Genomic DNA, 12,728 nt, shown 5'->3' on the forward strand with positions numbered 1-12,728 from the left:
GACCAAGAATTGAATCGTGAAGAAAACTGAAATGTTTGGGACATTTCAAGAGTCCCCAAGAAAGAAATATCAGAGAATGTTGGCGCTGTTTAGCAGTTAGGCCTTATTTTGGAAATTATATCTGCAAAATGGGGCAGAGAATGGAGTAGAGATGCACTTTTGTTTAATGATGATAATTATTATTACAATAAAAGCATCATTCAGTGGAGACAAAAAGGTTTATTATTTTATTTTCCATGGTGTCAGTCTCTTTGCCAGCGTTCCATACTCCACAGTCAAGGAAACATCCTAATGGTCTTTTTAAAAAAACAAAAACAGCTTGTACTAAAATATAAAACTTTGGCCAAGTGAACAAGAATCAGTAATAGGTTATGAATGTTATTTTACACAGACCAGCCCTTCACTACACACTGGACGTCACAGTTTCTGTTCAGGGATCAGGTCTACATTTACAATAGAGAGATGCAGCCGTCCAGCGTTGTCAGGCTCTCTGACCCTGATCCTGACGCTCCTTCAGAGCCAGGATGGCCTTCCGGTAAAGATCTAGCAGGAGACAGGATAAACTTGTGAAAATGGGATGCATCCTGCATCACAGCAGAGACCAAAGCATCAAAGCATGGAGGTGTGTGACAGCAGCGGGGCGGAGGCGGCTCACCGAGGGTGGCAGACAGGTCCACAGGTTGTGAGGAAGCTGCTGACAGCTCTGCATTGATCTTGTTCTTCCTTTTTACTTTGACGACTTTCTTCCTCCTCATTTTTTCCTCTGAAAAATAGAGAGAAATGTTACAGTGTAACTCTTATAGAGCAGATTCAACCATGAATTGGAGTTATGTGAGTATTTCTTACCTTTGAGGGGGTTCTGGTTGTTGTCAGGACCTTTCGGCATGTCCAGACTCTCCTCTTTGACCTTTGTTTTGCGTTTCACTTTACTCTTCCTCTTGGGGATCAGGGCACTGCTGGCTCTCTCTCTGTGGCCAGAATTGTCTTGCTCGCCTTCATTGGCATCCCCCTCCTCTTCCTCCTCCTGATCATTGGCCTCTTGTTCACTCTTTCCCCCTTCCTTGTCAATATCTGGTCTCTTTTTCTTCCGTTTTGTCTTCTTTTTCAGGGAGTTTTCCTGTAAAATAAAGACCATGAATAAAGACTACCACTTTAGCCATTAATAGCAGGTTGTTCTTTTTCTTCATGCTGTAAAAGTAAAAACAGGATCTGGGAGGTGAGACCAACTCTTCAAAATTAAAGGAATCACCAAAAATGAACTTTTTCCTTTAAGTTAGTTTAAAGTTGGATTGCTGCTCAGTGTGTGGGTTTTTAGACATTTTGTACTTAAAAAGGGTGCTTTCCAAACCTTTCGCAACATGTTTCTGATGGGCTGCAGCTTTCCTTCACCCTTGGCCTTTCTCTCCTTGTCTTCCTGCCGATGAACCTGGCGAAAATCTGACTTGCTGGATCTGATTCTGAGGGGAGGAATTAAAGGCTTTATTCCTTGTATGAAATCAAGCCAATATAAAGGCAATATTACCGTTCTCTTTTGGTTTTTCTGCTCATTTTCCCAGTTTTCCAGCTCTTTCCCTCCCGTCTTGCTTCCACGGGCCTTTTTCTGTCCTGAGCCACTCGGGCACACAGCTCAGGGTAATCCATGTAAACAGCGCGCAGCAGCCATCGAAGGCCTCTCTGAGTCCTCCTGTCAGGCCAGCGACGCAGGTCCATTAAGGCTGAACATGGCTCCTGAAAGCAAGTTAAGAGAAAAGCACCCGCTTTTGTTCTGTCGCAATATCACCAAGAATATATACTGTATGTTTTCTATTAGAACACTTACAATATGGCAAAGGGAGCGGCTCTCGTTGACCAGCTTCTCCAGTGATAGAATCTCTATCAGCTCATTTCCTAGCAAAGCATTCATTTTGTCCTGTTTGTTAGCCAACCTAGAAGAAAGAATTTAGTCATACATTTATTGACTTTGTTTATTTGAAAGTGGACAATATAATTTTATAAAACACATGATTTCACATGGTTAATAAAAATAAAAGCCAGAATTAGCCAAAATGCCAGTTTTCATCTGCAGCCCCCTCTACTACTCATCTACTCGTGAATTCGTTACTGTAGTTCGTTTGAGTTGCCACTAGAGGTCAGTATTTACCGGAGACGTATGTTGTATTTAATGAATGAATTCGAAAGAACCTACACTAGTAATGGTTTTCCTGATACTCTTGGCTCCTTCAGCAGATCAACAAGGACCTCCTTGACCTCCTTTATCCTCTGCTTGTCACTGGAGTCCAGCACAAAGATGATCCCGTGGGCCTCCCCATACAGTTCCCTCCAGGTTCCTCTCAGCTCTTCTGACCCTCCAACATCCAGCAAGGTGACCAGGTAGTTGTCCACCCTCAGTTCATTACGGATGCACTCCTGGGTGGGTCCTGCCTCCCCACCGTGAGGAGCTGAGGAAAGACAACCAGCAAGTGCAGTTAGGGCAACTGTCTGATTTTTCTTTTTTAAGAATATTGCACATTAATTTGTATATTGTATTTATTTTACCTTTTGACATCCCTCTGATGGCACACGTTTTCCCTGCTTTGTCAAGACCAACCACCAGTATGGTCACTTTCCTGTAATGAAGGAAGAATAGTGTTTCAAATAAAGGGATATTATTGAGTTTTGTGTCTCATGTCAGGTGTTGACCAAGTCCCAATTTGCACGGACTGAGAGCAAATAGCTGTAGAATTTAGTCTATCTTCTCTAAAACTGGCAAATTTCCATAATAATATTTTCTGTTGATACACTGTCAGCCTGTTTAAACATTGCATCATTCTAGGCTTTTCCCATGTGAATGCTCTCTCCGTCCTGATGATCAGAGACCTCCAAGCTACAGTTATACGACTGTTAGTTTTCCTTCATGTAATCGTTTGTTTTTGTATAAATCATTTGTGTGTGCACCAGTAGAAGAAAAAATCTCTTCACACCTGAAGGGCTCTTGAATTTTGGAGACCCAGCTGCAGCAGTTGCTCATCAGGTTGAACATGTTTTCTTGAGGTGAGAAAGGTGTGCAGAGTGGCCACCATCTTCTCTGAAACTGGCACCTACCAGCAGATGGTCAGTCTCGAGTGACTCACACACACTCACGCAGCCCAGCGATTATTATTAGGTAACCGCTCGACTCTTTAACACAGACTCTTTAAAGGAACTCTTTAACGCAGTCAAATGAAGATTGGCCAGCGTTTGATTGTAATTTAGGCTCAACGAGGCTCTTCAGGGGAACAAAGATCAGCCCTCTTGGTTTCTGTGTGACTCCTGCAGCAGAGGAGTTCAGACCACGTACTAAAGGAAAACAAAACCTCAGCGCTTTTCTCCGATGCATCTGCTGAGGCCTCCTAATCTGCTCAAGCCAGTTTGGAATGGCCTGTTTTTACAGTGTCCCTCATCTGTCTGGGCTGCAGAAGAAGGAGACGTGGTCCTCGGTTCCCCCTCCGCGTTGGAGTTGTTTTGAGAATTGCACTATTATCAACATTTACACAAAATTGTATCTTTAAATCCCAATAAATTCTATATTATCAAAGAACAGATGTCCAGTAGATTCACTTAAAATCAGTTATGCAATAGCATAATTACTACTTTATGACAATAGGAAATAAAATAAAGCAGAACACACTGTAAAGATGTGCTGAAATGTGGAAACCTTCAGAATAATCGGACACAGGGATACTTACAGAAGTCCGTCTATATCCATGCATTGGCTTCCTCACGTCTCCGCACTAACATGTTGCACCGAACGCCAACAAACCTAATCAGGCTCACACTAAGCTCGCAATCACCCCATGTGGGAGGTCCAACGTGGGAATTGTTGTCTGAGGCTTCTAACCAATCCCGGGTTCCTCCCAAGCCAATCACCAACCCCATGGATGGAGTGGCTCTTCCGAAGCATTAAGGTATTTTCAGGTGTGTAAATATCTGTCCCACATAGACCTAAATGTGGCGAGTGGTGTGACCTGTGACGCACTGTGACAACATGTTGTGTTTGGGACACATTTAGAGGTGCCAGTTTTAGCCACAATGGCCGAAAGGCATCTTTAGATGGGATATTCCTTTAACAACTGACCAGGAACAATTAAAGCAATTTCAGTCAAATAAATGTATCGGTCGATAGCTGACATGGCGCATTTATATACGCTATAATGCACTTAATGCACTACTGGATAATCTATCCATGATACAGCTCACCTGAGCTCAACTGCACTACTGTAAATACAGTAATGTGTAGTTATGCCACATACAATAATTATAGTTCTACAGCCTGTTCGTAAATATTTGTACTCATAACTATAGCCTGGTATAACCTGTCATATGCTTACATTCATAGTCTGTTTATAGTATAGTCCTTCATATTTATAACACTACATACACATAGCTTATACCTTTACTACAGTTATAGCCTGCATATGCTGTATGTTAATTAGTGATATATTTATATTTGCTAAAGCACTTCTGGATGGATGCAAACTGCAGTTTGTTGCTCTGCTTGTGACATGTGCAATGACAATAAAGTTGAATTCTATTCTGTAACATTAGATGAATCAATTAAGGTACTTCCCTGACAGTTTACATCAAACATGTATTAAACACAGTAATTTTGTTTAGATGCACAGATTATTTCTACCTTAATTTAGGAATATGCATCATTATATTAGCACAGCAGTCCCGTATTGGCGCTAACATGAGTTCAGCCACTAGGTGGCCTCGTATTTACAGACTATATACTGATGGACCGAGGCTACGGTGGATTAGCATCTGTGTGGTAATGTAATGCTGTGTTACCATTTCACTGTTTCCCAGTGGTGGATTTCCAGTCTTGATCTGCTCAAATATCTATTCACCTTGTCATTTTTTCACATTTTCACAGAACTTTATTGCACAGGCAAAAGGGACAGTGTCCAAAAGAGTTGGACTGAGCCAGATGGAGCCTCCGCTTACGTGCAGCTCTTATCTCATTATGTCATTAGGCCAACAGCCAGTCGGGCTCTGTTGGGTCTACTCTGGTGGGGGAGACACACATTCCAGACAGACTCAAAGGACAGGGAGAGAGAGAGAGACAGGAGAGAGAGAGAGAGACAGGGAGAGAGAGAGAGAGGTGGGAGAAAAAATCAAGATGACCTGGCCTCCAGTCTTACCTGACCTAAACGGCACCCTGAATCACCGGCCAGGTAGGTAAAACTTGGACCAGGAGGGGGCAATGCCAGTGATGCAGCGGGTGATGATATCAAAGGCGGTCAAGCAAAAATGAGAACCAAAAACTGGGCGGCTACTCAGGCCATTTGGACATTGAGAGGGAAGAGGTGATCATGTGAGTGATGCCAGGTTGATGCAAGCTCTGGAGCGGTCCGTGACTGTGCGTCTGGCCTCACACAGAAGTAAGAACAAACAAGTGTAACAGATCAAAGGATCAAAGAGGGCCTGACACTTGGTCTCTCAAGGACCAAGACAAAAGGGCTTTGGTCACCAACACCCCATCCTGAGCCCTGCTAATCTGATCCGTCAGCACATTCCAGTTGCTGCCCAACAGCTGGTGCTTTGAGCCATTCTTGAGTGATATATGCGAAGTGACTATGGAAGAACAAGAAATAGAGATCCCAGACATGTATCTGCTGGAGTACCACTCCGCCAACAGAGTCATCCAGTTGGTGAATTATGGCCGGCTCCTCAGATTTGCTCCCTTCAGCATCGTCCTGGCCACCGTGCTGTACTGCGCCGAGTTCGTGTCCGCCGCCATGCTCAGCAACATAAACCGCAAGACCGAAGATGACATCGGGACGGGCTTCACCATCACCTTCATGCTGGTGCCCGCCGTGCTCACCCAGCTGGCCCTGACTTTCATCCACAGAGACGTGGGTCAGGACCGGCCTCTGGTTCTGCTCCTGCACCTGCTGCTGCTGGGCCCCGTCATCAGGTTCGTGGGGCTTTGACTGTATTTGCTCATACCAAGATAAGGAAACGTAAGGGAGGAAATGCCGGATGACAAGGCTGTTAGGTGTTACTGATGAGTTTTACTCCCTCCTCCTCCTCCTCCCCCTCAGTCTTTATTTCTACAGATTGAGTCTTTGTTTAGCCAGTGGCTAAAACACTAGAATAACATAAATACAATATTGAATTGAGTCTGGTGGAAATGAGACCGTTTTCACTGGCTTTTGACCTCATTTCCATCAAAGTGATTGGCCGTCACCAGAAGGGTTTAAGCAGCTTTTTCTTCTTGAACAGACACTTCAGTCATAGATAAACTCACACTCCAGATGGAACGCCCTCTAGTATGAAGACGAGAACATTACGGCCTCCCACTTATGTATTCACGGCTCTTCAGTTGGACCGCCTGTAGTCCAGGCGTTAATATCAGCTTGTCAGGTGACTGCACAGTTACACGAGCCCCACACACATTTTTGCGTGCTCTTGGGGGTTTGCTACATTGCTCAAGGGTACTTGAGCGGTGTACTGGTGTCCTGGTGTCCTCCCTTACTTTGTCCACACCAGGGCTTGAACCAACAACCCTCTGCTTCTTAGGCCAGTCTCCCACAGGCTGAGCTGCCACCGTCCCTGTTGCATTTTGTGCATTGAGTAATGCAGGTTTTCAGTTCTGGTACGAAACTGAAATGTCTGTTTTATTATTAAACTGGGAGTAAAGTAATGCATGCATCTGCATGAGATCTTACCTGCAGCTGGATCTGTGATCTGGAACTATGGCAGCTATTTCCCTGACTCATGTCTGCTGATTTTCCAGGTGTTTTGAGGCGCTGATCGTCTATTTCAACGCAGTGAATAAGGAGGAGGCGTACGTGACCCTTTCCAGGAAGATCATTCTGAAGAAGGGACGGAAGATTCTGGTAGAGTGGGAAACAGGCCGGAGCGAGCGCACGCTGGCCGCCCACAGGAACGCGTTCAAACGCATGGCGGTCATCCAGGCTTTTCTGGGCTCCGTGCCTCAGCTGACGCTGCAGATGTACGCCACCATCCAGGAGAAGTACATCATGCCTGCGAGATGTAAGAATGCTGGAGGGGTCAGAGGTCACACTGTACGGCCGCTGCGGTCTTTTCTCAAGTTCAAGACTAAAGGTTAATTAGAGCAATCTGCTTTAAGATAGACTTTAATCATTTGAGTCATTACGTGCTGCCATGGCGATGCTGCACGACCGCAGCAAATTCAAGTCCGAAATGTCTGATTTTACTTTAAAGGCTTTTTGGTTCCTTCCCCCTGACTGAGAGGTAACAGTAAGACCTCTGAAAATGTGAAAATCAACATATATTGATTCTAATTGATTTTGTTATTAATGACATCTTAGTAACGGACACAAGCAGCTGTGTGGGTGCATGAACGGTTTTCTATGCTGCTCTTTTCAGTGGTTCTGATGATCATCAACCTGGTGTCCATCACGTACGGGGCTCTGGTGTGCAACGTCCTGGCCATCCACATCAGGTACGACGACTACAAGGTGCGGATCCGCCCCGCGGCCTACCTGTGCATGACCGCGTGGAGAGGGTTGGAGATCGCCACCCGGGTCACGGTTCTAGTCCTCTTCAGCACGGCGCTCACACACTGGGTCATCCCGGTGGGCATGGCCAACCTGCTCTTCTTCTTCTTCCTCCCCTGGGCTGAGTTCTGGGCTAAGAAAGGCTCGTTGACCCAGGGCGTGGAGAGAAACTTCTCCAATTTCGGCACCGTGGTGGTCCTGACCCTGTTCACGCTGCTGTACGCCTGCATCAATGTGTTCTGCTGGTCGGCGGTGCAGCTGGACTTCACCCATCGAGAGCTCATCCAGAGGAAGCAGGGCTGGGGGCGCCTGGCTCTGTACTACTGCGGACGCTTCGTGGAGAACTTGGTGCTCATCACCCTGTGGTACTTCTACAAGTCCGACTTCTACGAGAAAGTGTGCACGCCGCTGCTGGTCGTGCAGCTGCTGATCTGCTACAGCCTGTCGGTGCTCTTCATGCTGCTCTTTTACCAGTTCTGCCACCCCTGCAGGAGCCTCTTCAAACACAACGTCCACGACTGCCTGCGCTGCATCTGCTGCCAGAAAGGGACGAGCACGAGACAGAATCAGAAGCCGTCCTACTCCCACCTATCAGAATCCGCCGACCTCATCACTCTGAAGGTCGAGTGAGAGACGGCCATCGTTGAAGATTTGGTCGAATGACTCGATAGACGTACAAGTTCCCTGAGACCATCATGCAGAGCTGCAGCAAGGAGACAAAACCTGGTTGAATCTTCAGCCTTGATGTCTGACACATTTTCCCAACATTTTTGATTTGGGATTTGAGTTTGTGAAGCGAGAGAACAGAGCTGATCGTTGAAATTTTATGCATGTATTTGAACAGAAGCTAAATGGCCAGATTCCACGGTGATCCATCAGATCAGAATGTTGTGGATGATCTTAGCATAGCTCTTGTATCGCTCTCGCCAGCATCATAGGCGTCATCATCACCCTGGCCCTCATCCTCATCATCACCTCGTCCATGGGGTCATCAGACGCAGCTTTTTCGAGGTCTTCTCGTACACCCAGCACCTCTTCATCATCTTCTTTGCTGGCCTCCTCTTCCACAACAGTCCTGCATTAGGGTTAATACAGTATGGGCCACTAGGGGGTGCCATATTCTTAGGATGTACTGTATACTGACAGGCCACGGCAGCTGTTTAATGTGTTTAAACATCTGGGTAGATGATAGACTGCCATATTATCTGTTCCTCAATAGTTGAGGAACCCATAGTTGATTTCCAGTCTTAATCCATTCAAACTATCCACAACAGTTTACACACCCCGTCTTTTTGCGCACTGCCTCACAGCATCGTATGGAGAAAGTGTATTCAGAAAGAGACGTAGGAAAGAGTCGGGTTCTCCAGTGATAACGTATCATATTCAGTGCAAATGAGTGTGGATGACAGCCTCCAGAGAGCTGCAGCCTCGGCTTGTGTGCAGCTCTTATCTCATTATGTCATTAGGCCAACAGCCAGTCAGGCTCTGCTGGGTCTACTCTGGTGGGTGTACTCATCCCAGTCAGACCTTAAGAAAACACACCCACCCACACACACACACACACACACACACACAGATAACAGGGAGTGGAGAAAGCAGCAGTAGTCAGACCACACCTCTATCTTCTGTTCTCCACATTTCACATATGTGTCCTGTTATGATCGTACAGTTTGGATCACAGTTTATCATCGAACAATATTTCTGAATTATGGTCTAAATTTCAGGCCCTGTGATTCTGTAAAGTGCCTAGAGATGATTTTGATTGCAACAGATTCTATGTAAATAAAGATTGATTGATTGCATGATTGAAAACAAACACTATATAATTGTATTTTCTGTTTGCCTAATTGAACAAATGTGATGGATGATTATAGATAATTTAATGTGGTAAAACATTTTTAACAAAAGCACAAATTTCACATTTGCACACATGTTTTATTTAGCCCTGCACTGAGCAGGTTTTAAAGTCGCTTATTCGCCCTAAAACAAAAGCATGAATGAGAAGTACTGGGTTTTAAAAAGACTTTCAAAATGTAAACATTATCCCATTTTTATAGAAAATGTTCTTTTCGTAAGAGCGAATACAAAAAATACAAAAATAACTATTATTGGAAAAAATGGAAGCATACTGATTTTTAAATGTTCCATATATGAGACAGTAAGTTGGAACATGTGGTCAGGAATGCTGACTCAGTGTTCCCAGGCTCTCCTCTGTTTCAGGCTTTATGCTAAGCTCAGCTAAACAGTAGCTGTACTGTATATTTATTGCCTGGACACTGGAGCTGTATCAGTAACTTGGCAGTGAAGTGAAGGCCCGGTTTCAGAATATACAGCAGTGGGGAGAAGGTTCCGTTCTGTCCGGCATGTCGTGAAGAATTTTAAACAGATGGGCAGCGTAGCCTTTTGGCCGACCTCATCAGCTGATAACCCCGTGTAGGACATGAGCGGCGCTCTGTAATTAGGTTTCCGTCTTCTGCTTCCTCTTAGCTGCAGTGCAGGCTGAAATCAATGGCCCACACCCATGTTTCAGCCAACACGCATTAGCAATGAAGGGCTTCAGTGTGCAATGTGGATGCCTTTCACAGAGGCGTGATGATGTCACAGGCAGGAAGCGGTCCAGATATACAAGGAAAGGCCAATAGGTCAAGGGCAGTGCTAAAGCTACAGGATGACTGTCTCATAAAAGAAACCAAGGTTAACTCTCATGCAGCAAACATCCACAGATTCACAGAACATCAATAAATGCTAACAATAACATTTCAACGTGAGAGGACATTTAGTCACCATGTTTGTGGGTACGTGATATGTATTTAACACCAAATTACACTGCTCTAGCAGAGTGAGGCTTTTTTGGCTGGTCTTAACAATGTTGAAGGTTTGTTTGACGGTTAAGACTTAGACTTAGGGTTGGGTTTTTAGTCCTGGCTGTAGGGTTAGGGGAGGTGAGGAGGAGCTGGGGAATGCAATAGGCCCGAAAAAGGCCTCACAAAGATAGAAGCACAGGGATGTGTGTGTGCATGTGCACGCACATGTTTGTTGCACCTGTTTGCTTGCACTGTTGTAGGTCACGCTGACAAGGCCAAATCTGCCCTGTTGGTGCAAACTAAAAATGGAAGTGCAAAGAAACCGATCGGCTCTTCCGCTCTTTCATCTGAAGAGCACAAATATGACAACACAGACCAAAAAAAGCGAAGAGTGACTAAAATGTATGACTCTCCAGTCACTTTGAAGGCTGTTTTCTATTGCATTAATTCCAAAATGTCTCCTATCCAGCCAGGATGCTTTTGTTTTTTAACCCTCATATTATGTTGGAAAACAATTACATTGATGATGTTACGGGTCAAAATGACCCGTACTTAACTAAAATGCCTCAAAAGAGCCAGGAAAACAGGTTAAACTAAGAACTACTTTATTTTAGATTATAGGAACAGTTAGAAAATTGATATTCAATATAGATTTTAATTTCAAAACTATATTTAAGGACTATTTAGCTAAACCCTTCTGTCATCCTCCCAGGTCAAAATGATGCAATTCTTCCTTTTTCCTCATCCTCTTTTCCTTCTCTCTTCATCCTCCTCTACTCTGTTCTTTTCTGTCTTCATTCTTGACTCAAAGAAAGCACAGGGCTTGTTTTCCTCACTTGATAAACACATTTCTTTTTAACTTTAACATTCAATGTTCAACATTTTCACTGTTCTCCTCATGATGGTCAGAATGTTACTGTTGGTCTGCAGATGGAATTCTTGCATTTTACACAAGAGGTACTTGTTTTACTTTCCTCTCTGGAGGGACAGACCTGGCATCTTTTCCTTTTTCCCCCACCTGTGTCCACTGGAGGTTGGTTGGGTGACCTGGGCTTGACCTTTTCAATCATGGCTGCAGCTGCTGGGGATCGAGCTGGCCTGGCTCGTGTCTGGATCCTGGGAGTGTCAAGTGCTTTGTTCTTCCAGGAAAAAGACAAAGTCTGTACAATTTGTTGGAATTCCATTGCTGGTTGATTTCAGTCCACAGGACATGGGCATTATAAGCAGATGTGTCCAAAATGTGGCAAAAAAAAGTCAACAAAGGCCAATTGGCAGCCTTGCCTGGCAGCTGCATGTTGCTGTTACTTTGTCCAGATTGTCCTCCCCTCCTTTAGTGGCATTATAATCCAGGATCATTTGTGGCTTCTTCTCTTCTCTAGGACTTGCTTTAGGACGGAGGTCCAGCAGTAACAGTGACAATCTCCCGGGCTTCTAACCTGCCACTTGTGGTGCAACCATGTGTCCACACAGCACCGGGATGTCTATACACATAAAGAACGGCTACTAAGCTGTTTGTTATTGGGTCCTGAAACAATCCAGACAGATATATAATACCATGTTTCCTCATACCTACAACTTTAAAATCCCTCTGGGATAAAAACAATCCAGTCACTCACCTTGGAATTCAACTATTTGTCATCAGCCATTTTACACTAAACAGCTCTATTTGCTTTACTTTGGCATTCAATTCAATTCAGTTCAATTCAATCTTTATTTATATGGCACTTTTCATACCCTGGGTAGCACAAAGTGCCTCACAAAGGATAAAAACAACAAAGAGAAACAGGAAAATCAAGAAACAAGAGAATCAAGAAGAAGGACAAGAAAAAACAAACTGCATTGCTAGTGATACTTTCTCATATCGATACTGTAATTCCAGTTAAACAGCTACTAAATGCCAGCTCTGCCTTTGCTCCCTTGGCAATGAAGATTCTTTCTTTTTCTGAATGCAAAAACTCTGAATTTTTGTGACCCCATTATTCTGAAGAAAATGGCTGTAATTTCGAAATTATATTTATTATATTTTATTAGAAACCCTAAATCAAATACTTATAATTTCTAAACCACCAGTGAGGTAAAATATGTATTCAAAATGTTATAATAAGGATAAGGATAATAAGGATAAAAAGCTTTATTGATCCCACATCGGGGAAATTGCATGTTACAGCGGTAGCCCGTGGTGTACAATACAGAAAAGTACTAAAAGAAAAAAAATTAAAATAAAAAGACTCTTATATTATGTACATTGCTATGTACATTATACAGTATATACAGAAATTAAAAATTATGTACAGAAGGAGTGTCAGACAGTGTGAAGAAAAATGAAGGTGCAAATCAGACATTCCAGAGGCAGGATGATTAGTTAGTGCAAACATGCCAACCCTGGGTTATTGGTGCTACATTAAGAGTTGTGCAT

The 12,728-nt window shown here is 44.0% G+C and overlaps 2 protein-coding genes across 2 annotated transcripts; one reads left to right on the top strand and one right to left on the bottom strand.

Annotated features, from left to right (window-relative positions):
• Positions 1-204: 204 nt before the first annotated feature.
• Positions 205-3,839, bottom strand: arl13a (ADP-ribosylation factor-like 13A). Its single transcript, XM_057043402.1, has 10 exons — positions 3,705-3,839; positions 2,961-3,077; positions 2,536-2,606; positions 2,186-2,438; positions 1,820-1,925; positions 1,523-1,728; positions 1,349-1,457; positions 847-1,117; positions 656-763; positions 205-543 (listed from the first exon to the last, which is right to left on the bottom strand). Exons 1-10 carry the CDS (start codon positions 3,722-3,724, stop codon positions 482-484), a joined length of 1,323 nt encoding a protein of 440 aa, XP_056899382.1. The 5' UTR covers positions 3,725-3,839; the 3' UTR covers positions 205-481.
• A 1,758-nt stretch (positions 3,840-5,597) lies between these two features.
• Positions 5,598-8,316, top strand: LOC130531176 (XK-related protein 2-like). The gene is given in 3 exon segments (XM_057043019.1): positions 5,598-5,956; positions 6,761-7,020; positions 7,378-8,316. Coding segments are annotated over 3 exon segments (1,380 nt in total). The 3' UTR covers positions 8,139-8,316.
• Positions 8,317-12,728: the final 4,412 nt, after the last annotated feature.

The sequence above is a fragment of the Takifugu flavidus genome, chromosome 9 (genome assembly GCF_003711565.1).
Source record: "Takifugu flavidus isolate HTHZ2018 chromosome 9, ASM371156v2, whole genome shotgun sequence".
In the NCBI taxonomy this organism is placed as follows: Eukaryota; Metazoa; Chordata; class Actinopteri; order Tetraodontiformes; family Tetraodontidae; genus Takifugu; species Takifugu flavidus.

Bases quoted from the DNA above. Each gene is read 5' to 3' on its own strand.
- arl13a (XM_057043402.1), bottom strand. From the start codon at position 3,724: ATGGATATAGACGGACTTCT. The intron at 3,078-3,704 runs GTAAGTATCCCT...ATCTGCTGGTAG, and splicing joins ATGGATATAGACGGACTTCT to GTGCCAGTTTCAGAGAAGAT. The intron at 1,926-2,185 runs GTAGGTTCTTTC...TCTTTCTTCTAG, and splicing joins TCAGGAAAACCATTACTAGT to GTTGGCTAACAAACAGGACA.